This window comes from Fusarium poae, chromosome 2 (assembly GCF_019609905.1).
Source record: "Fusarium poae strain DAOMC 252244 chromosome 2, whole genome shotgun sequence".
Lineage (NCBI taxonomy): Eukaryota > Fungi > Ascomycota > Sordariomycetes > Hypocreales > Nectriaceae > Fusarium > Fusarium poae.
The window spans coordinates 4,986,492-5,008,219 of record NC_058400.1 but is presented as its reverse complement, the minus strand read 5'-3'; the positions used below and the strand labels follow the sequence as shown (position 1 = coordinate 5,008,219).

The window sequence follows — 21,728 nt, the reverse complement described above, 5'->3', positions numbered from 1 at the left end:
TCCAATTCCCCCCATCAGTCAGCGCTGGGCATCAAGTGATGATCGGCCGGTGCGAAATGGGCACTATTATTTGGACGCCTCAGCCGCACCCACGCGGTATTTGTTTTTTGTTCCCCGTCGGCTTCTAGTACGACGCTCCCGCGTGGCATGTTGTATCCGCTCGGCTGCTCAAGCGAGCAGATAGTACGACACAGAAGTCTCAACTGAGTCAAGGCTCGAATGATGTATTTAGCGACCAGACAGGTGGCAATCAAAGTGGGCAAAAACAAAACTAGGCTAACGGGTAATCACATATCAGCCTGTTTAAAGCACGCATGAATATGATACTTTATTCTCAGTTTTGTAAACCCCATCGCATAATGTACCTAGGCAGATCCAGCCTCTCAGCTCGATCTTTGTTTCATTTCTTGTCCTGCGGCCCGGAAAGCATCTCCCCCTAAGCAATATCTATCTCTCGCCAAGGAAAGGTATCTCGGTAAAATATCTGTAGTCTTTAGCTTGTCCTGATCCTGGTATTGGTAGTGCGCGGCCAAAGCGTTGCCCTGAATTACAACGGCTGCGTAATAAGTTAGTCATCATGTAATAGTACATTCGTATGAATGAATCTGTTCATCAGGGGTTACTTACGACGTCGAAGCTTCCTGGGTAGCTGAAGCACAATCATATCCTCATCGCCTTGGTCGTTTGGCCATTTCTCGGGGTTTGTATCAAGGATATCATCGCTATAGATGCACATGAAATTGATGCGGATACGATCATCAAACATGATCCAAGGCTTATTGAATTTGTACAGGTCCAGTTGATTTTTCTCGATATTCTCAAACAGGGACATGTGCATTTGAGAAGCAATGGCCCAGTTCTTGTAACTTTCTCCCCAGATGTCATACTGGAGCTCGGCAGCAGGTGTTTGGTATAAAGAACCATCGTTGGGCACTCTAAGCCATCTGTGGTTTGCCCACGAAGGGGGTTCCTTGTCGAGATCCCACTTGAATTTTTTGGGTCCCTCCCAGGAAGGATGTTGGGATGGCTTCCAATAATCTCCCTCGTTTGTGATGTTGATACCCAGCGGTTCGAAGCGTTCGGGGAAGTATGGATGTATGGCACCCATTCGCATGTGGAAGAAGCCTAAAGGGGGGTTATTGATGATGTTGCCCGAAACGACCAAATCGTTTGGATTTTGGATCTTGCGTGTGACTAGGTTGGGGATAGCGTCGTCGTCAATCCAGACCTGAGAGACGAAATAATTAGCATTTGACGAAGTAAGACATTTAACTTGGCGACGTACAACATCGTCATCAATTTTAACGTAGTATTTTCCGCGGTCCAGCAGTTTCCAGATATACTTATACGTATATGTCCCTACTATCTCTTCAGGGTGAATCTTTTTGTATCGCGGGTTGGAAGCGATGATTTGCTCGAGGTATCGCAAGTCGTCGCCCTTGTCTGTGTTGACGATCCAAAGCACTTCGTCTAACCATCCCCCGTTATTAACCATATTGCGCTCAACATAGCACTTCATAATCTCAACTCGGCTCTGTCGGCCGTAGAAGACTAAGCCACTGACTGTGACATTCTCTGGCTTGGTAGGTGATATTTGTTTCGATGATGGATTAATGGGTTCTTGGGTGTGAGCGAATGCTGGTAAACGGTAGGTATATAACAGGAAGGTGATGATGTAGAGCATGAAGCATATCGTTATAGCAGCTCGAATTTGTTTCCTGCTATCTTTAAGTCGCCCAAGTAGTGTCATCGTGACTTTGAAGGAGAAGAATGAGGTGAGATCGGAGGACAGGTTCGGTATTCGCTAGCTCTTAATACCTGATGAACAGAAGGTCAGTGTACTGCGGTTAGGTACCATGTTTCATAGTGAGTCAGTCTCAAGCTGTGCGACACGCGCAACTAAAGTTTGTCCAACTGTGTATACTCACATTTATCTCGACCCAACAGAGCAATAAATTGAAGTTGACAAGACAAGAGGCCTCCTGATGTGATAGTTGTGACAGCATCTAGCTAGGACCAACGCGAAGGGATATTCCGGCTTCTTATCCCTCAACTTAGAAAGCTGGAGTGCATTGGTACTCGGCTCAAGTCTAAAAGGCCAGACTCACCCATCAGCTAGACTAGCAATGATGGAGACTTTTACATTCCCGTTCGCATGGCTTGAGCTCAACGCCTCTGGTTTAAGCTTCTCATTACATCCGCCTTTACCGACAAGCCGTCACGTATTTGGCATAAAAGGTACTTAGTAGCTAAAACTCTTGTTACCTATCTTCCGGTTATGATTCCTCTTGGTCATATCACGGAGGAACAGTGTCAAATCTACTGCTATCTACAAAGAAAATTGGTACATCCCGATCTATCACACGACTCAAAGAGTCGTGTAAATTAACCCATCATTGCATTGTCTTATCTAATTTCCCAAGCCAACCTGAAAGCTGGGGAATGTAACTGAAGGCTATTACGCCACCGTCAAAATGGAGGTTTCACAAACCGGCGCCACTCGCGTAAATTCAGGAAAAGGCACGCCACCTTTTCTCCGTTCCTGGAAATCACCAGTTGTTGCGGTCGCGTTCGTCTGCTGAGTGCCAAGTCACGTTACGAAACGGGTTGATAGAGCTTGATCATCGATGCGAGTGTTTTATCATCAAAAAGAGGTGTTCTATTAAACTTTGGAATACCGGAAGAGGCATGTGGCTTATCTGTGCCTTGCATTGGGACAAGTAGACTAGCGAACTGGGGGATAATCACACACAAGTACTCCAGCTACTTGGTTACAATGGAAGATCAATTGCCCTGTATTCTGGTGACAAATAATATGAATAATTCAGTTTAGAAAACAGAAATAATACTGACCCCATTTTCCCTTTCGTAGACTAGTTTTCTTATTGTGTCTTTCTTGATTATATGAGCCCAATCTACCCTACGTTGCTCATCGAGCCCTCACGCTCAATCGTTGGCCATTTATTTAATTAAACGACAGGAATACGGAAGCTAATAGAAACAAATCGAGGGTACTTCGTATGTGTCTTTTGAAGATAAAAATAAACTATTCAGTCAGACACATTTGCAAAAAAATGAACTTGGTCATAGTTCTATGGTATCAGTCGACGCAGGCCTGATTCGAACAGACGCCTCCGAAGAGAATAGATTTCTAGTCTATCGCATTAGACCACTCTGCCACTGCGCCTTGGTGCTGATGAATTGCTAAGTGATAGTGCAATTGCAAACACTATATCGCTCACCACAAGAAACAAAATGTTTTGCTGGCCTGCTAATTTTTCCACTTTGGCTGCCTAACGTGAGGACTCCAATTGCTGACTGTCATCGATAAACACCATAAAGTCTCGAACCACTCACAACTATTAGTCTCGTAGTACAGACATTTTCATCGGAACCCGATCTATCGATCGCCCATATATCATCTTCCTCTGTCCATAACACGCCAGGAAAGTCAACTTCAGACTACCATGTCAACTCGAGACGTGACAGAAGGGCTGTCCAGCCTGCAACTGTCCTCATCGGATCCCGCCATAGCCTGGCATCGCTTGAAAACTCAAGTCCAGGATGTCGAGCTCACAGGAAGACTCATTATTGTTGGCGATGTACACGGCCATCTTGCCGAGTTAAAGAACTTGTTACAAAAAGTCTCCTATGACAAAAAGAATGGCGACCAGCTCATTTTCGTCGGCGATTTGATCAACAAAGGCGCTGATAGCCCCGGCGTCGTGCAGCTGGCGATGGATTACGATGCCCTCGCGATACGAGGGAATAACGAAGACCGTGTTCTCGCTGCCTACAGCGCAATCAAACGAGGCCAAGACTCGAAGCTCATCGGGAAATGGAAGCAATTGGCTTCAGAGGCTGAAGAGAGTCAGAAAGTCGAAAATAATGGCAGTGATCAACCAGCTGCTGCTGCGCCCAAAGATGACCTCAGATCGGTGCCACGAGAAGACTTGAAGCCTTATATGGCTGAAAGTGACTTTACAACCGCCGCCAACCTGTCTGAAAAGCATATCACATGGCTGGCTTCTCGGCCATTGATCCTGCGCATAAAGCTACCGAGCGAAGATACAAAGCCGCCTTGGAATGCTGGAACCCTCATTGTCGCGCACGGCGGTGTGGTTCCTCATGTTACTCTGGAAGAACAAGATCCATGGGCAGTCATGAACATGCGCAGCCTCGTTTATCCCGATGCTAAAGGCAGTATATCCGAAGCTGTCAAGGCTGATATAATCAAGGGAGCCAAGAGCCGTGTGAGAAGATTCGCAGCTTTCCAAGAAGCTTCAGACGAAGAGATCCAAGTCGAGCTGGCCAAGTTCGCTGATGTCGTCAAAGACGGGGAAGGCTTCAGTGGAGAGCAGAAAGAAGGCGTGGTTGGATTTCCTCTTGAATGTCGCGATGCCGATTGGTGGATTGATGCCTGGAACCGATGGCAGAATTCTATTGAGGATCACGAGCAGCGAAGTATTGTTGTCTATGGACATGATGCTAGAGTTGGACTGCAAGTCGGCGCTGAAGACTCCCAAGTTGCAAGATATACCTTTGGTCTCGATTCTGGCTGTGCATATGAAAGAAATTTGACAGCTATGGTTGTTGACAAGAGTGCGAATGGCGGGTTATCCCATGAGATAATCCAAGTCGATGCTGTTAAGAAGGCTGAAGACAAGCCAGAGGGGTCATTTTGAGGGTCGATACAAGACCAAGGATCAAGGGAGAGGCCAAGTTTGTCGCTGGCAGCCGTGTTGCCTACTTCTTGGCATCCATCTTTGCTCTCAATGGCCTACTATCTAGGTCGTGGTATCCTTTATCGTCTCTCGACCACTCGAGACTTAGATATTTCCAATCTAGACATATAATTGAGACCACAGAATGACTGTACTGTATTATGATCTCCCTGATGCTGAGTCTAACTGTGTTCTGAAGGGATATGGAATGCTCCGATCTTGTTCCGATTTCACGCCCTACAGACAGCGGTGACTGTCTTATTTTCAGCACTAACTGCATTCATCGCTAAGCTTGACTGGGACTTCAATCTGCCGACATAGCAAAACAGTTGCATCATTGTATTGAGAAGACAAAACCTGGGGAAAAGATTATGAAAATGTTATAGAAAACAGTAATACCCCATGTCTCCAATATTTGAGATCTCACAAAGGATGACGAAAAAGTGGAATTGACTGTCAATGGGTGTGCAATGTCGGAAGACAACCTAGCCCTGATGCCCTTGCTTAAATCACGCCCTACAGAAGAGAGAACAGAAGATTGAGTAAAGATGAAAAGTATATTTAGATGAAAAGGTCTACATTCATAGCAGTGACCTTTAGCTATAAGTCACAGCTTCCGTGGCCACACTTGCGTTCATCTGTCCCGTCCAATCTACCGGCATGTTCACAAATTGCATTGTTGTCTCTGACGGCGCCGATGCAACTCCGAATCATGCATTGACGAACAATACGACTGTAGGGCGATTTATGTTCCGAATTAACGAGGATTTTCCACTGGTCGTGTTGCTATACGAAGTCCCGCGGGGTTCCCACTCAGCAAAATTCATGCTTACAAATTCAAGAGATACCGACTGTATGACGGACAGGCAATATTTATTACCAAAATACTAAAGATAACGACTTCGTTTAGGCGATGCTTGACAGAATCTGGATAATAGTAGGCTTTCCGTATGAAGCTTCCATCGGCAAATTGATCAGTTCGCCTACCTAGGTAGTGTCTCTTGTCGGCGGAATTCCAGACCGCGATGAGTGGGGGTTTCGTTAGTCTTACTCCGATTCCGGAAAGTCCGTCATATTCGGACTTGTGAGTCTTGAAAGGCGTCTGGTGTCTGACCCTAATCTCCAATCAACAAAACAACGTCATGAATCCCTTCTCGTCACCAGAATCAACCATCTTCACCAGCTCCAATCGTTACTCTTGGAACCGATGGCGCACAATGTTTCGGAACGGGATCCTTCGGATGACCTCGACGGAGATAGTAAGTCCGTCATCAGCTCAAAATTGGAGGCTTACTCATACGTAATCAACAGTCTTGACCTTCTCGGAACTCGATTTCGCAAGACTAGGACTTGCAAGCAATGAGTCGAATCAACAGTTTACGTCCGAGTTGAACCTTGCTGCTCAAGAGTTCCCATTCCCTGTAGAAAATGATGTCTTGGCCCCAGAACAAAACTTCTTCACAGATGACTTCCCTATAGATCCAACAGTGAATACACAAGACGAATTCTGGTTTGACCAAGCGTTAGATCTTCAATCATGGCAAGAAAATGCACCAATACAGACAGCTACGAGTCGGGACATTTCACCACTTGCTACAACTCATGACCGAGTTGGGACGACGCCTTCACTGAACAGCCCCTCATTTGATCAAACCTTTGCAGGTCTTTGGCAACAAGAAATTCAGCACCACAGTCTCCCACGAAGAAGGAGCCAATATCTCAGAAGTCAATTACAAAGAACTACAAGTGAACCGGTTGCGATTCCCCGATCAAGTCTCCAGCGCGACAGTACTCGCAATCCGATGCAGAGATGGCAAGATTCGCCACCTGAAGCCGAGCCAGCCTCATTATCCGCTATAGCCGACGCTCTCGAGAAAACGCCACTGCGAAAACGCTCTTCAGCTGGAAGTTTGGGCAGTCGTAGAGTTGCAAGTCGCGCAGGATCTATTGCAAGTGTAACGAGTTGCTCAACTGTTTCTGTTGGATCACCACATTCTACCGCACGACGAGCAAGAGTCGCCAAGTCGAAGCGCGTGTCTACTAACAACGGCAAGAAAACCGATAAGAGGCGCTTTCCCTGTACATTTTGTTGTGACAGTTTTAAGAGCAAGTACGACTGGGCGCGCCATGAGAGATCACTTCATCTAGATCTACAAGGTTGGCGATGCACGCCTTTTGGAGGGACGGTTATATCTCCAGACACAGGGCAAAGCCATTGCGCTTATTGTAACCAAATCGATCCAAGTACAGAACATCTTGAAACCCACAACCACTCCGGATGCCAGAACGATGAAAAACCGCATGTTTTCCGCCGCAAAGATCACCTAGTCCAACATCTTCGACTGGTTCACCACGTCAAGACGCTACCCATCATTGATTCATGGAAAGTCGAAGGTCCGCCTATAAAATCGAGATGCGGTATCTGTGATATTCGGATGGAGACTTGGCAAGAACGGGTAGAACATCTGGCCAAACATTTCCGCAAGGGTGACACGATGGAAGATTGGAAGGGAGAGCACGATTTCGAGCCGCACGTCAAGGCAAGGGTGACGAATGCTCTGGCGCCATATATCATTGCAGCGGAGGAGCGAGCTCCGGTGCCTTTTTCTGCTACTGATCCGAGCTCAAAGGATCATTTTCGTCAGATTATGAAGAATGCTGGCAGTGAAGTTGAAGCAGGCCAGCAAGTTGACGGGGAACTGACAGTCTCCCAAGAGACATTGCCTCTACCCGAACAGTCCACAGTCAAAGACATCAATTCACTGTCTTTTCCGGAGTTTCTGGTGCATCATTTAGGACGGTATGCACAGCAACAGATGACACTCGGTATTATGCCGACAGATGAGATGTTTCAGGCAGAAGCGAGGAGGCTCGTCTATAATACTATGGATCCATGGGATCAAACACTGGCAGACAATAAGGATTGGCTGTCTTGTTTTCGAAATTGTTATCTTGGTAGTTATTCTGATGGGCAATGATGTTTGGGAAGATAAGTCGAGTTTAGTTGATGTATGAAAATGTTGTGAGAATTATTTATGTGGATGAATATTTAATGGCGCTGCACAAACCAGAGCGAGACAATGATCTGAATCTAAGATGAAATAGAATGAATACAATATATACAAAGATCGATTTCAGTTTGTTGAGCTGCAATGCACATGTGGCTCAGAATGCGATACTTGAATGTGTCTGCACGATCGGACATGTAGACCGTGGCAGAATCATTATCCGGCACAATATCATGACATGACAAGCACTTATCTAGGAAGGAGCAAAGCGAGATGACGAACAATTTTAAAGATTCTCATGCTGCGTTGGGTGGCTTTCGGTCTCAATAATAACTCTATAGTCATCCATCTGCGAATGGAAACCAACCCGAGAAGTCTCAGTGTTAGAGCATCGGATCCGAAAGGTCTTGACTCGGAGGGTATTCAAGCCGAGAATGTAGCTTAAATTTTGCTAAGAATAGCCCCAGTTAAACACACCTTATTTCCAAAGTGGCAACTCCGCTAGACCCATCGTCTCCATCGCCGACGTTAAAGAGGTAATCCGAAGCGGACGTTTCCACAATAAAATTGTGATCACACCGACTGAACAAGAGAGAAAGATAAGCTTAAATATAAAATATGAGTACATAGTAGAAGCACCTTTTAGAAAAATCAGCAACAGATTGTTCACTGTAAACTTGGTAATGATGAAAATTCCTTTATACGCAACCGCTGGTGTTGCGACATCTTGTGTTGCGTTCCTCTTTGGGTATGTTCGCCATCCTTATCATGGAGATATTTGATGGGTTCTAACCGTTTATCGCCGATCAGAATGGACACTGGAAGCATCGGACCCATCACCACCATGTCCTCTTTCAAAGACACCTTTGGCGATTTCTCTGCCACAATCCACGGCGTTATCGTCTCGACTATTCTTATTCCAGGAGCTTTGACTGCCCTTGTGGCTGGTGCTTTGGCGCATCGGTTCGGACATGTGAGACTCATCGCTATAGGTTCTATCATCTTTGGCATCGGTGCCGCTATTGAATGCGGAGCGCCCTACCTCGGTGTCTTCATCTTTGGCAGACTTATAAAAGGTATGGGCGAAGGTCTCTTTTTGAGTAATGTCTATGTTCAAGTCTCTGAAATGTCACCGTCTCGCGTGAGAGGTATCATGACCGCGTTGCCGCAATTCCTCATCACTACTGGAATCGTGACTGGTTACTTCACTTGCTATGGGACATCGCGGTTGGGCAATTCTTCTGTCACTTGGCGCCTACCGTTGGCCATCGTTGCATTCCTTGGAGTCCTCTTGTCTATGGTTGCATTCATTGTTCCACCTTCTCCAAGATGGCTTCTGTCAAAAGGGAGAATGGACGAAGCGAGAGTTGTATGCAGACAACTCGGAATTGACGAAGTCGAAGAAAAGGAACTCCTCGCTCAAGATTACGACGCACCTGTTGGTCTGGATGGCGAAACAACTCTCTGGCAAGACATACAACACACCTTCAAAGACTTCAGATGCGCATTCTCAGCACCTTACCGAAGCCGAACAGCCTTTGCTTGCTTTCTGATGGGCACACAACAGTTCAGTGGAATTGATGGAGTTTTGTACTACGCCCCGATCCTGTTCACACAAGCTGGCCTCAGCGGTGAAAAGGCATCTTTTTTAGCATCCGGCGTGTCAGCTGTTGTGATTCTTGCTGCCACACTTCCCGCAACCATATTTGCGGATAGATGGGGCAGACGCATGCAGAGTATTCTCGGTGGTGTGTTGATCGTCGGCCTGATGGTGATTATGGGTTCGCTCTACGCAGCTGGACAAGTTCACCCTGATCATGGCCCTGGACGATGGGTTGTTATTGTCTGCATCTATCTGTTCGCCATTGCGTTCAGCTTCACATGGGCTATCGGGTTTCGAACATGGGTTGTGGAAAGTATGCCAAGGCGAACGAGGAGTAGTGCTTCGAGTCTTGCACAGAGTTCAAATTGGGTAAGTGAAAGCTGCAATCATTCTCACGTAAGATTTCTTTTACTGACGTTATTCTGACCAGACTGCCAATTACATCGTGGCATTGGTGACCCCGGTATTGCTCGACAAGTCTTCATTCGGTGCATATTATTTGTTTGCAGGTTGTAGTTTAGTGACTACTGTTATGGTGATTATGTTCATGGGTGAGACAAAGGGCCATAGCTTGGAAGAGATTGAGAAGAGACATGGAGATAAAAAAGAGAAGAGCTTTCCGTTCAACCTGTAGAGGGAGATGGATATAATAATAGCGAGGAAGAAGTGTTAAAATATCAAGTCTACATTTTTGTTTTGAGCACAAACTTTTGACAGTATCAAAGAGTGCCAATCACTCACGGAACTACACCAGCAGGTAATATGCTTTAGTACACTGGCAGTTGAAGGATTTCCATAGCAGTGATGATAAAACGTGGCCGGGGTAGAGACGCCGTCAGGTTTGCCGGTCACCAGTATGAGTATATAGGTCAAAACAGTTGACACGTCTTTAACAAGCGGGTTTAGCTCAGTTGGGAGAGCGTCAGACTGAAGTCAAACTTCAATCATCACGATATCTGAAGGTCATGTGTTCGATCCACATAAACCGCATGTTCGTTTTTTGCAATGTTTAGCCACATGTTTCACTCATCTAGCTAGTCATTATTTTTGTCGAAGCATTGTGATTAAATCCTCAGCGTTGTCTGTCATCCAGTGATTCAGTAATCCTGGGTGGTTGTGTTAGGCAGGTAGAAGCAGAATTTGCTGCGCCTCAAAGTAAGCTTATATTGTTGTGATGATTGGAGGAATCACCCAAAATTACAAGGATTATGCAATGCCCAGCACGTGAGAGAACGAACCATGCATTCATTCCTCATTCAATGAACAGACAAAACAGATGACTAAAATAACTCACCATTAATTAACTATTCCTACGACGGCGATTGACTCACTTCATCAGGACCATGTCTTGTCTTTCGCACATTTAATCGTTCGAGTTTCGGCATGCGACAACAATCTGAACCATGACGACTCATCATGAGATGGTCAGGACCATTGCTGACAGCGAATGGGGGATCAAAGTTCTCCACGAGTTTGACACACAGCCTGATACAGGTGCAATCTTGGGAGAGACACTCTTTGAGACCTGGTATCTCTTTTCTCATCTCGACAAAAACAGACTTCCTGCAGATATCAAGCCAGTGACATTGATCAACGGGGCGTGTCCTGGTCACGATAACTATTCTGGAGAAACAAACTGCACTCAAATTTGCACTAACCCAGTCACTTTGTTTGCTTCATGGAAAACATTATGGCAGTGTCTATCTCTTGCCACGTTGACAATCGGAAATGCGACTTTCTCTGACAGTCTTCAGCAAACGCGTGGCGAGTTTGGAGAGCTGTCACCGAGTGTTCAAATCAACAATGCGCTTTGGGAGTATTACATCATGTATGAGAGTGACTTTGATGGGAGAGCAGTCCTCGATCTTACATACCAATGCGCTGCTGCGAGTTGTCGTGAGATGAGCATGGGCGAGTGCGCAATTGGCCAACTTGATCAAGGATTCTTCCAGACCGAGAAGTTGGAGTGGATAGAAATGTCCAACGCTCTTCAGTCTTTATGTGATGGTCTGGAAAGTGATATCAACATCGATATTGCTGGTCCAGGCGTAAGTTGAATATTCTGTCGTAACTCAATCAATACTTACAATGTTCAGGTTCTTATCACATACATCACTCAAACCGCAATGGTTGTTTTTGCATGGCTGTTCTTCCTGGTTCTTGCAGCCAACGATCTCATCCAGAAATCGGTCGCGATATTCAGCCGCATGTTTCGTAAAAAGAACTTGGGTTCTGGAATGTTAGCCCGTCGCGAGTCAGTCTTGGAGTTTCTCGGGCAAACGAACCTGGCACATGCTACCAGCACGTTTCTTGCAGAGCTCCATGAAGCACAGTGTTTCTTTGTTGCCGCAATAGAAATAGGTCTTATCAACGCAAATTCAAGGCCAGCCATCTTCACAGGCGCTGATAACTGGCAGAGCCTTTTATGGAATCGCGACAGTATCCGGTTCCTTGCTGGAATGGGAGTCTGGCCCATCATACTTGGTCAGATATCACTCCGTCGAACGCAGCTTGACTCAATGTACTATCTCCTTCTCTCCACTCTTGCGGTGGTACTTGCCGGTGTTGCAGCAGATACGGCGTCAAAGCCTGATCCTGATAACATCTACAAAATGTTTTCGAGTCTCAACAACCTGGACGAGTGCGGCGGTCATCCCTCGCTTCGCACATTCTGCGTTGAACAACGGAATAGTATCTATTGGTTCGTCTTTCCTGCAGGAAGTATATACGCGTTCCTTGGCCCGCTCGTGATCTTATGGTGGATCAAACTCTGGGACGTCATGGTCGGTTCATCATGGTTTATCCAAAAGCACAAGTCACTCTCAGATGAACAGCATGGGAAATGGGAGTGTGTGAAACGGGTAGCCTTGAAATCATCCCTTGTCCTAGTCCATACGGCGGAAGCTGGTGCATTTGCTTGCATATGTCTCGGGCTTGGCGTGATTAGAGTACCGTTACTGAATCTGCTTCTCAGAGGAGAGACAGGAACGTGGAGTGTCGGACAACTTGTTGCAGTTCTTATTTGGGCGCCGGTCATATCGAAGTATGCCCATCTTGTTCTTCGTAAGTTCAGTCTCACCTGCTGTAATTAATCGTCTCATCGTGCTGAATCAGCCACTAATTTCTTAACAGTTGGCGTTGAAAAGGGTTTCAGGCTTCGGTTGTCTAGAGCTTTCGAGATTGTGAAGAGATCCGAAGTTGGGGTGACGCGAAATAATAATCCCTGAGATAATCATAATGTTTAATAGAGTTTCAGCGTCATTTCTAGACTTGATTGAGTAAAGCAATGTCATGACAAAGGTACCAAGATATCATGATGGTAATAACCGTGAAACGTCAATCCACTCCGTACGCGAGTCGAGTCAGTTGCTGCATTTCTAGGCCCAAAGCGCTCTTCCCTAGTCTAGTTACAGAGAAATTGGCCATGATAGAAAATAAGACACGGTTTTACAATTAATAAAAATGTAAAGAAAAGACTGCTTATACACTGAGGATTCGGATAGCTTAATGTTATGTTGTGTTAGTGTCACAGGGTAGCTCAAGACAGGCACGTGACTGTGACATCAGTGCGATAATGACGCGTCTCAAAGCCCTTTTTCCAGCAGATCCGTTGAGACTGGAGAGCACCATTGGCATCTCACCAAGACAACACACGCATTGCCCACTGGACATTCAAGATGAGAACAAGAAACGGAACTGAAACTCATGAGGAAAATACAACCTCGACACAGCCTCGAGGTCACAAGAGACAGTCTAGCAAGAAAGACTCATCCGCGCCAGAACCAGAAGCCAAACAGGCAAAGAAGACCCAAGACTCCAATGCCCAGGCAAAACCACCAACTACCGATGAGCAGCCAGAGGCACAGAAGCCAACTCTCACAGAGAAAGACCTCGAGTTTGACTTTGACTATTCGCAAATCCGCGACCCTCGACGCACTCCAGGACGCGTCAAAAGACCACGTTATGAAGAGAGAGATCTCAGCGAAGAATGGCTATCGAAATTCCACATTCCCAATCACAAAAGCCCACATACAGATCCTCTTTACACTTTCTACGACCTATACAAATGTCACAAGAAGGGTCCTGATGGTTCTCCCACCTATGACAGCGCAGGCTTCCAACTCGACTACAAGAAAGTTGAACAATGGATGAAGCCACAACGATACAACAAGAAAAGTATCATGAATGGCATGGACCGAAGTCTGAAGAGAGCTGAAGATGAGAAGCAAATGGCGTATGAGACGTTCTTCGTGGACGGCAAAGGACCAGAAGGTGATAAGCTCGCAGTCATGGATCTGATCAAGGATCAAATGTCTAAAGATATGAATGTTCCATTCCATCAAATTGATGTTAAACAGATGAAGAAATGGGGTGAGAAGGGTTTCAAAAAGGTCAAGGTAGATGAGTGGTGGTCCGAACTAAATCAGGTTGAGAGAGATCGTTTCATGAAGATGCATGGGGGTTCAGCTCTGAGAAAGCATTTGTAGGCTACTCGATTCCCGTTCTTTATTCTCGAGTCGAATAATTTATCTTCAATGATGGAATGGCTGAGCCGTTATCTGCCAAGTTGTCTCACTTTTGCTAGGTATGCCAGACTTGGGAGGTTCCTAATACCAAGCCAAGTTAGCGCTGACTGAATTTTGTCTCTGTCAAAAGAACCCTGCAGAATAAAACGCCCCCTTATTACATGTCATTCTCCACTCAAAGGGCGTCGTAAGCATTTAACCATTTAACCATGGTCATGTTTTCACTCTCTAGTCACATAAATAACTACATAGGTTATGGTAGACAATTCCGTGGTGAAACAACATTGACAGCAGAAAAAGCAAATTCCTTTCAGCCGACTTGAACGACCATTGTCTCACAATGGCCACGCAAACAGAAACTCTCCTTGCCGAGGGCATACCGGCAACGCCACTGGCAGTGACTGCCGAAGCCACCACTCACACACCTGGTCCGTCACAGGGCGACAGGGTTCCTACGGCCTCGCGTCTACAGAAGATAGCAGTGACGTTCCAGCTTTCAGGTGTCAACTTTGCCTGTAGCGCTACCAATGGTTTGATCGTCGTTGGTCTCCCGCAGATGACAGCTGACCTCCACCTCCCCGTCTCCCTCGCATTCTGGCCCTCTTCAGTTCAGGGTCTAGCTACAGCCTCAACACTGCTCCTCGCAGGCGCATTGGCTGATGTGCTAGGCGCGAGGTCGGTAGAGCTAGTGGGGTGCATTCTTAGCGGCGTCTTCATGCTTGCATGTGGCTTCATACGCCGTGGTGAAGATCTTGTTGCGCTACGAGCCCTGCAGGGCGTTGCCTTGGTATTGCACTTGTCAAGCTCGGTTGCGTTGGTGACTAAAACCCTTGCTCGCGGAAGAGGACGCAATTTCGCTTTTGCGTGCCTCGGCTTGAGTCAACCTCTTGGATTCTCCTTTGGTCTCGTGCTTGGCGGCGTGCTTGTTGAGACGGTTGGTTGGCGATCAGGATGGTATCTCTACGGGGGTATTGTTCTGTTTTTGTCTACTGTTGGTTGCTGGTCTCTGCCAAAAGCTGAACCTCTTGGGACTTTGTCAGATGTCATGGCTAGCGTGACCATCAAGGTTGACTGGTTGGGAACCCTACTTGCTTCAGCTTTCATGGCTCTTTTGTGTTATTTCCTGGCGTAAGCCTCTATCACCTTTCATCACGGATCGAGCTAACTCAAAGTATAGTGTGATCAGTACTGATGTCTACCGTGTCAGAGAGGCTGGCAGTATCGTAATGTTGTGTCTCAGCTTGGTGATATTGCCTCTGTTTGTAGTGTGGATGCATTTCCAGGTTCAAAAGGGGAAGCCGACCTTGATTCCCAATTCGTTCTGGCGTAATCACGCTTTTACTAGCATCTGCGTCACTATTGCATTATCAAACGCTGTCGTCAACTCGCTAGAGCTGTTCTCCAGTCTATTGTAAGTCATGTTAGAAATGCCAAGTTGTCACTGCTGACACTTGACCAGCTTCCAAGAAATTCAGCACTTGTCTGCTCTGAATGCAGCAATCCGGATTCTACCAAGCGTTATAGTCGGTGTAGCGTTGAATTTCACTACTGGTCTTGTCGTTCACAAGATTCCGGCCATCTGGCTCATAGTCATCACCTCTGTTTTGACTTCGGTATCACCTCTTCTGATGGCCCTCACTGACCCGACGTGGACATACTGGACAACCGCTTTCCTTGCCCAGGTACTCATGCCAGTATCGATCGATGTTCTATTCACGGTTGGGTTGATCATTGTCACCGAAACATTCCCTGAGGATAAACAAGCCATAGCAGGCTCCGTCTTCAATGCTGCATCACAGTTTGGGAATGCTATGGGCTTGGCAATTATGCAAGTTGTATCTACCCTGGTAACCAAGCAGAACTCAGGAATGAAAGGTACCGAAGCGTTACTAGAAGGATACAAAGCGAGCTTTTGGACTATGTTTGCATTCATGGTTCTCTGTGCCTCTATTGGAGGCGTGGGTCTTCGCAAGGCAGGCAGAGTTGGGTTAAAGCGGGAGTAAACGTTGTGACCTTAATTAAGCCTTGGTTGCATCGGAGCCGCAGTTGGACTTGTATAACATGGCCCTTGCATAGTAGACTAGACTCTTCCAGACTACTAAAAGTCTATCGAAAACCGTTTTTTCACTATCTCTGGTGATAAACTCTTGGTGACATTCTGTATAACTAACTAGTCTTATATAGCATGACGGTGGTCAAGAGATGACTGCCGGAATTTCCGATCGGAATGATCGGCCGCGGAATTGCTCCATCAAAAACCGGCCTTGACTACGTTTTTGGCGGTGGCTTAAGGCTACCGGTGGTGCCGCACTCTAGGGGTCCTGGACAGAGCTTGGGGATTCTCACAGTGATATTCTCACGTGGAACGATCGGCGCTACACGGCATGTCATGCTGTGATGGGAGGACGTGCGTTTGAAGAGTGTGGCCGAGGAAGGGAGAATATTTGATGGGTTAAGCAAGCACTTATCCCGGAGGCTATGAAGACTCGTCCGAGACATTGGCCATTAGCTAAAGGTCAAAGCTGACATGGTGATGCTGTAAGCAAGATATTTTCATCAGAAAGCGAGAACAGATACCGTTCAGGGCAGCTCGCTTAGCCATGTCTCAGTCAAATACCGGCTTTAGTCCATAGTACCGAATCCACATTCTTTGCCCTTTTTTTTTTTTTTTTTTTGATATGGGTATCCCTCGAAGTCTAATGTGAAATCTTTTTTGCCCTTTTTTTAATCAAGATGGATCTCGGCGCGATTACATGCCCTTTCAAGAAACTACATGATTGAGTTTAGCAAAGTCGATATGATCCCTGGATGGTGGTCAGCGGGGACGTGTCCCGTAACGCATCCTTGTTCAATGATCGCCAATCTATCGTGCATCTCAACAAAGCTCAGCTCCCGACCAAAGCTGCTTAAGACGGCAGGACGGCAGGGCGGATACGAAGAAAAGCCATCACAACATCCCCATGATGCAACCCCTGTCAGATGTTGATCAATTGCCATTAGTATAGCACTACAACGAGTCATTCCTGCACGACCACGTTGTGTGTTTCATCTAGTCATGTCAGGTTATGTATGCGTACGAATGAAGCTGCGAGACATTTTCTTCATCCACAGTCAGTTGAGGGTTGGTCGCCACTAGTCATCTGTTGGTCCAGACCAGCTGAAAGAACGGGCGTTTACCAGGATCCACTACCAGACAGACCAAATTACATCACCTCCGGCCGGTGTGCTTTACCTTTCTCAAACAGAAACCCAGGTTGTTGGTTACTTTACTTATTTAGTTGCTTGCTTGTCTCGGTCTATACCCCCTTTCGTCTTGTGTTTCCTTGCTTCGGAGGGCGTTGGTTAGCGTTGAAGTTTGTTTTACACTGCCACGAATATTAATTATTATTACCACGTACCCGTTCATAAACGGACCCAATTTAGCTTCCCCAGATTTCTTTTTACCTCTCCTGCCAAACCGGATCCTTGTTGCTTTTTAACAACGTCCATCCCGCCCGGGGTCACCCCAACTCGACAGTTCTTCTATCGCAACACCTCTTGTTAATAATCCCTGGAGCAGATCATCATGTATAATGAAACCTCGCCATCTACTGCTGAAGCCCGGCGGCTCAAGAAGCGGGAACTAGATCGCAAAGCCCAGAGGTTAGCTCGTGAGAGAACAAAAAGTAGAATTGCGCAGCTGGAGAGTATGGTGGACAACCTACGACACAGCGACTCCAATGCTCAAGTGTCAACGCTGATTGACGAGTTGGAGAAAGTGACAAAGGAGAGGGACAATTTGTTACAAGTGCTCGACTCTCTAGGCTCAACCATCCGTCGTCATCTTGGTGACACAAACACTAGCGACGCATCAACAGACGTCAAATCTGAAGCCTCGTTGCACACCACACCGAGAGCCGATGGACCAGGAGACCTGAGTAGCTCCACAGCCCCAATTGATGCTGCTTCAGAGACGAGTGGCTCTTCAATAATGGAGCTCCCTTTGGGTGCGCCCCCAAATAATCCCTTTGCCTACAACAGCTGGACGTATCCCGTCAACGACGGTACATACCCGACCTCCATGCCCTTCCACAACTCCATCCTTCCATCATCTGGCCACGGCTTTATGGACGTTCAACCTCTCCTACCAAGCCTTCCAACTCCCTCCCCCGAAGACGACGATGTCATAGTCCCCAAAGCCGCAGGTTTGTGCCACTGCTCGAGTCCCACGAACTGCACGACCGGCTACCGCGGCGTAAAGCCCAACATTTGGCGGGCAATCAACGAAGCACTACAGAAACCGACCAAGCTTTCCGCAGAGGAAATGGCTGTAGAGGAATACAATGCCGAGGATATACCAATACGAGCTATCATCGAAGGATGGGACAGTCTGGAGAGGAAGGGGAAGATGACGCCAACGTGGCGAAAGTTACGGGTGACAGATGAGATGTGTTTTACGAATTGTGGCAATACTGAGCGTCTTGCTGCCTTGAGAATATTCCATCTTCTCATCACTTACCACGGTGACCCAACTTTGACTCGCCGGTCTACGTTACCAAGGTGGTATCTAAATAGGTAATTCTGAGCTGGACAGTGATTGCTATCTAGTGACTAACAAATAACAGGCCGTCACAAGCTCTACCTCACACCTATGGTATCGACTTCTTCGTCTGGTAAGGATACTCTCACAGTTTTCTAACTGTATCATAAGCTTACCCTCTGCAAGGCCTGGTATGCGAGAACGTCTTATCTTCTCCCAACATCAGTACTGTACCAACGCATTCTGGGACTTGCTCCAGGCAAACTTCAAGATTCTGTGGCCAGCCACCTTCCAGGACACATTTTTCCAGAATACACAAACAGGAAAATACCATATATCACCAATATTCGAAGACCGTATCAGAGACATCAACGTTTGGACAATGTCGACAGACTTCTTTACACATTACCCTGAACTTGTCGATGACATCCCAGCCTTAATGGGAATCCCCGCGTCGATGTCAGGAGCAGAAACTACAGTTGTTCCTTCACTTCGACGACATAGGCGGGATGATGAGGAGGACAAGCGGTATAGAGGGCAGAGAGCGGCTATCTGCTGACAGCACTCGCTGTATCAAGATAGTAAAAAGGATGAATATTCTTCTAGAAACTTATTGGCCAGCTATAGAATTTTAATATTGAGGAAAAAAAAAAAACTATTTCAAACCATCGACAACGAAGACTCGCGTTCTCGAGAATCTAGATTCGTGTAACAAGTATCAGAATCTAGAGCTGCTAAACTCGTCTGTGATGCTTGCCGTCTACTTCAAGTGTGATACAGCACAAGCAAAACAAACATCTGCTCTAATTGTATCAAGAGTAAAATATATGGCTGCCAGATGACCAAGTCAACACGGTCGGACTCAATGTAGCCCAGCCAGGAGCAATGTAAACCAGTTTTACCTGATAACTTGAATACGGACACTTGGCCAGACACCACCATCACAGATACATGCTCGTATTTCCAGCGTTGGGGATTAAATTGATGTGGAAGAAAACTGTAGCAGAATGAATGCTCATTACTTTACTGTGAGCAATGAATATGATAGTTTATTACGTGTTCTATATGTTGTAGTCTTGATATTATCATAAATATGTTTTGGTTGCCTCAAACATTCTTGTCCTATTTCGTTGCGTGAGGCTCGAAGTACGCGCCCAGTCTAAAGATTGTTAGTAACAGTTCTTCTAGTCTGTCAATGTCATGAATCACTCACCCAATAATGATGTAGCATGCCAACATCAGGGCTCCTTTCAGCCCAATGGCTCTAATGGCAGTTCCAACACGACTGAGAATCAACAGATTAATCAGTAGTCCAGATCCCACCAGTGTCGTCGTCTCGAAGACGTTGAACGCCATCTCGAGATCACGACCCAACATCCATGCTATCAACACTGTCAAGGGTGCTACGCAGAGTGCGATTTGGATAGCAGACCCGACAGCAACGGAAATGGCCAATTCGAGCTTGTTTCGCATCGCCACGGTGACAACTGTCACGTATTCTGCGATGTTTCCAACAATAGGCAGAATGATGAGACCGATCAATGCTTCTGATAAACCACCTTCGTGGGTAACGTCGTCAATTGTCTTGACGAGAAACTCGGCGTTCATCGACATGAGGGCTGACGAGACTACCAATACAGTGACAGCAGCTACCATCCCCCCTGTGCTAGGGTTATGAGGGGTATGGTTTGGAATCTCAGTAAGCTCAGGGAGAACTCGTGAGTGCATGCTGCCCACTGAGAGGTCTCTGACCTCAGATCCATGGAATTCCGTCCTTGAACCTGAGCGTGAATGAGATCGAGAGTTTCCTCTTGCTCGATGAGACAAATTCGCTTGCGCTGTCGCCTCTCTCTTCCCGTGCTCCTCTTCGGTTGTCTCACGAGCTACTCTGCTGTCAAGAGTTGTGCTTCTCGCACGCGTAGGAATATCCTGGTCGGCGAAGCGGATAAGGCGGGAATTGTGAGATGCTGAGTGCTGATTTCGTCGGTGATGGTGAAGATCTGCGTGGCCTGTGTGAAGTGTTTGCAATGGAATTGATGGTACTTCGACATGCTTGGGTCTCATCTCATAAGCGAAGTAGACAATGTAAATGACGAGGACTACCAATGACGAAGCGCGGCTCATACTCAACGCCGCTTCGCTTGTCTTTCCCTTCATGTGGAAAGTGTAGTCGAATGCGGTCTAAAAAAATCAGCACATCTTCGAGCATGAGTTGAGATGAGTTGTATACTCACGGGAATGAGAATGACAAACACAGAGACGAAAAGGAGAGCGGCCAATAGTTCAGACTCTTCCATGCTGCTGTGAGGGTCAATGCCAGACATGCTGCTCGCAAAGAGAGCAGACCCCAGGATCAAAAGCAGGTTCACGAGCACACTGCCTAGAATGGAGGCTTGAACGATGCGAATGTGGTTGTTCACCAAAGCAACCCTGTAAAGGTCAGTTTTCGTCTCACTCGACTCTCAATCTCACTTCCACTTACACCCTATATAAATGTTAGCTTGATCTTTTGCAATTTAATCATGAAAACTCACAGAATAATGAGCTCAACAAGGTTGCCGAGTGTGATATTCAGAAGCGCACCGATGGTGTCTCCTGCATCAGCAGCAATACGCTCCGTTGCCTCAGTCAACATGACTGACAAGGGCACGATTGCGACTACATTGGTTATGAAAATCAACAATGGGTTAATCTCAAAGGTATGCGCTGCGAGACCGATTGGAACAAAAATGAGCAACCAATTGAGTCTTGAAGCGACGATCGTAGATCGGATCTGGCCGAAAAAAGAAAGGCCCTCGTGATTGGTGCCAAAATCGAAGCCAGACCGCTCATTTGGTGGTGATTGTGTCTCCAAATCATTTGAACTCGAAATTCCCAGTTGTTGATAACGAACTCCATCTCCTAAACGTGATGATGCACGAAGCGCTCGCTTCATTGTGTCTTTTCACGAGCTTGCTTGATCAGTTTTCTAATCTTTTGTCTGATACAATTAGGGACTGGTTCTTTTAGTTGCGCACCTCTTATGCTGAAATCAAGGCCATGGTGACCTGCTGGACCGCTACCATTCAGCGGGTCAGTAGGGTCATCTTCGTCTTCGCTCGCACTTGACAGTGAGCAGTCATTGTATCTGGGCGTCTCAGAGGCGAGGGAGGGACTCATTGAGAAGCGGAATTATATTATCCAAGGTTGTTGAAATGTGAAAAGAAAGGTCTGAAAGAGATGCAAAAGGGGGCTGAGTTTATCGAAACAGACAGGGTGGGCAAATTTAAAAGGAGGCCTCAGCGTCAATCAGTCAGTCAGGCAGGCAAGTAGTAAAAGAAACAATAGGGAGAAAGTTAAGGAAGTTAG

At 46.6% G+C, this 21,728-nt stretch overlaps 8 protein-coding genes and 2 non-coding genes across 10 annotated transcripts; 7 read left to right on the top strand and 3 right to left on the bottom strand.

Annotated features, from left to right (window-relative positions):
• Positions 1-619: 619 nt before the first annotated feature.
• Positions 620-1,750, bottom strand: FPOAC1_005598 (uncharacterized protein; the record flags this gene model as incomplete). Its single annotated transcript, XM_044850121.1, has 2 exons — positions 620-1,228; positions 1,286-1,750. The coding sequence occupies 2 exons, from the start codon at positions 1,748-1,750 to the stop codon at positions 620-622; spliced, it is 1,074 nt and encodes a 357-aa protein (XP_044708831.1).
• Positions 1,751-3,105: 1,355 nt separating this feature from the next.
• On the bottom strand, positions 3,106-3,187 carry FPOAC1_005597. Its single transcript has one exon. It is a non-coding gene; the product is annotated as a tRNA-Ser (tRNA).
• Positions 3,188-3,467: 280 nt separating this feature from the next.
• On the top strand, positions 3,468-4,685 carry FPOAC1_005596 (uncharacterized protein; the record flags this gene model as incomplete). The annotated part of the gene is made up of 1 exon (XM_044850120.1): positions 3,468-4,685. One exon carries the CDS (start codon positions 3,468-3,470, stop codon positions 4,683-4,685), a length of 1,218 nt encoding a protein of 405 aa, XP_044708830.1.
• A 1,246-nt stretch (positions 4,686-5,931) lies between these two features.
• Positions 5,932-9,969, top strand: FPOAC1_005595 (uncharacterized protein; the record flags this gene model as incomplete). The annotated part of the gene is made up of 6 exons (XM_044850119.1): positions 5,932-5,983; positions 6,036-6,679; positions 7,010-7,524; positions 8,379-8,480; positions 8,543-9,704; positions 9,766-9,969. The coding sequence occupies 6 exons, from the start codon at positions 5,932-5,934 to the stop codon at positions 9,967-9,969; spliced, it is 2,679 nt and encodes an 892-aa protein (XP_044708829.1).
• A 262-nt stretch (positions 9,970-10,231) lies between these two features.
• FPOAC1_005594 lies at positions 10,232-10,325 on the top strand. The gene has a single exon. It is a non-coding gene; the product is annotated as a tRNA-Phe (tRNA).
• Positions 10,326-10,738: 413 nt separating this feature from the next.
• On the top strand, positions 10,739-12,562 carry FPOAC1_005593 (uncharacterized protein; the record flags this gene model as incomplete). Its single annotated transcript, XM_044850118.1, has 3 exons — positions 10,739-11,383; positions 11,432-12,398; positions 12,468-12,562. 3 exons carry the CDS (start codon positions 10,739-10,741, stop codon positions 12,560-12,562), a joined length of 1,707 nt encoding a protein of 568 aa, XP_044708828.1.
• Positions 12,563-13,012: 450 nt separating this feature from the next.
• On the top strand, positions 13,013-13,822 carry FPOAC1_005592 (uncharacterized protein; the record flags this gene model as incomplete). The annotated part of the gene is made up of 1 exon (XM_044850117.1): positions 13,013-13,822. The coding sequence occupies one exon, from the start codon at positions 13,013-13,015 to the stop codon at positions 13,820-13,822; it is 810 nt and encodes a 269-aa protein (XP_044708827.1).
• Positions 13,823-14,201: 379 nt separating this feature from the next.
• FPOAC1_005591 (uncharacterized protein) lies at positions 14,202-15,864 on the top strand (the record flags this gene model as incomplete). Its single annotated transcript, XM_044850116.1, has 3 exons — positions 14,202-14,989; positions 15,039-15,272; positions 15,321-15,864. The coding sequence occupies 3 exons, from the start codon at positions 14,202-14,204 to the stop codon at positions 15,862-15,864; spliced, it is 1,566 nt and encodes a 521-aa protein (XP_044708826.1).
• Positions 15,865-17,426: 1,562 nt separating this feature from the next.
• On the top strand, positions 17,427-18,939 carry FPOAC1_005590 (uncharacterized protein; the record flags this gene model as incomplete). Its single annotated transcript, XM_044850115.1, has 3 exons — positions 17,427-18,415; positions 18,466-18,513; positions 18,567-18,939. 3 exons carry the CDS (start codon positions 17,427-17,429, stop codon positions 18,937-18,939), a joined length of 1,410 nt encoding a protein of 469 aa, XP_044708825.1.
• A 563-nt stretch (positions 18,940-19,502) lies between these two features.
• On the bottom strand, positions 19,503-21,539 carry FPOAC1_005589 (uncharacterized protein; the record flags this gene model as incomplete). Its single annotated transcript, XM_044850114.1, has 5 exons — positions 19,503-19,539; positions 19,594-20,561; positions 20,615-20,810; positions 20,915-21,038; positions 21,398-21,539. 5 exons carry the CDS (start codon positions 21,537-21,539, stop codon positions 19,503-19,505), a joined length of 1,467 nt encoding a protein of 488 aa, XP_044708824.1.
• Positions 21,540-21,728: the final 189 nt, after the last annotated feature.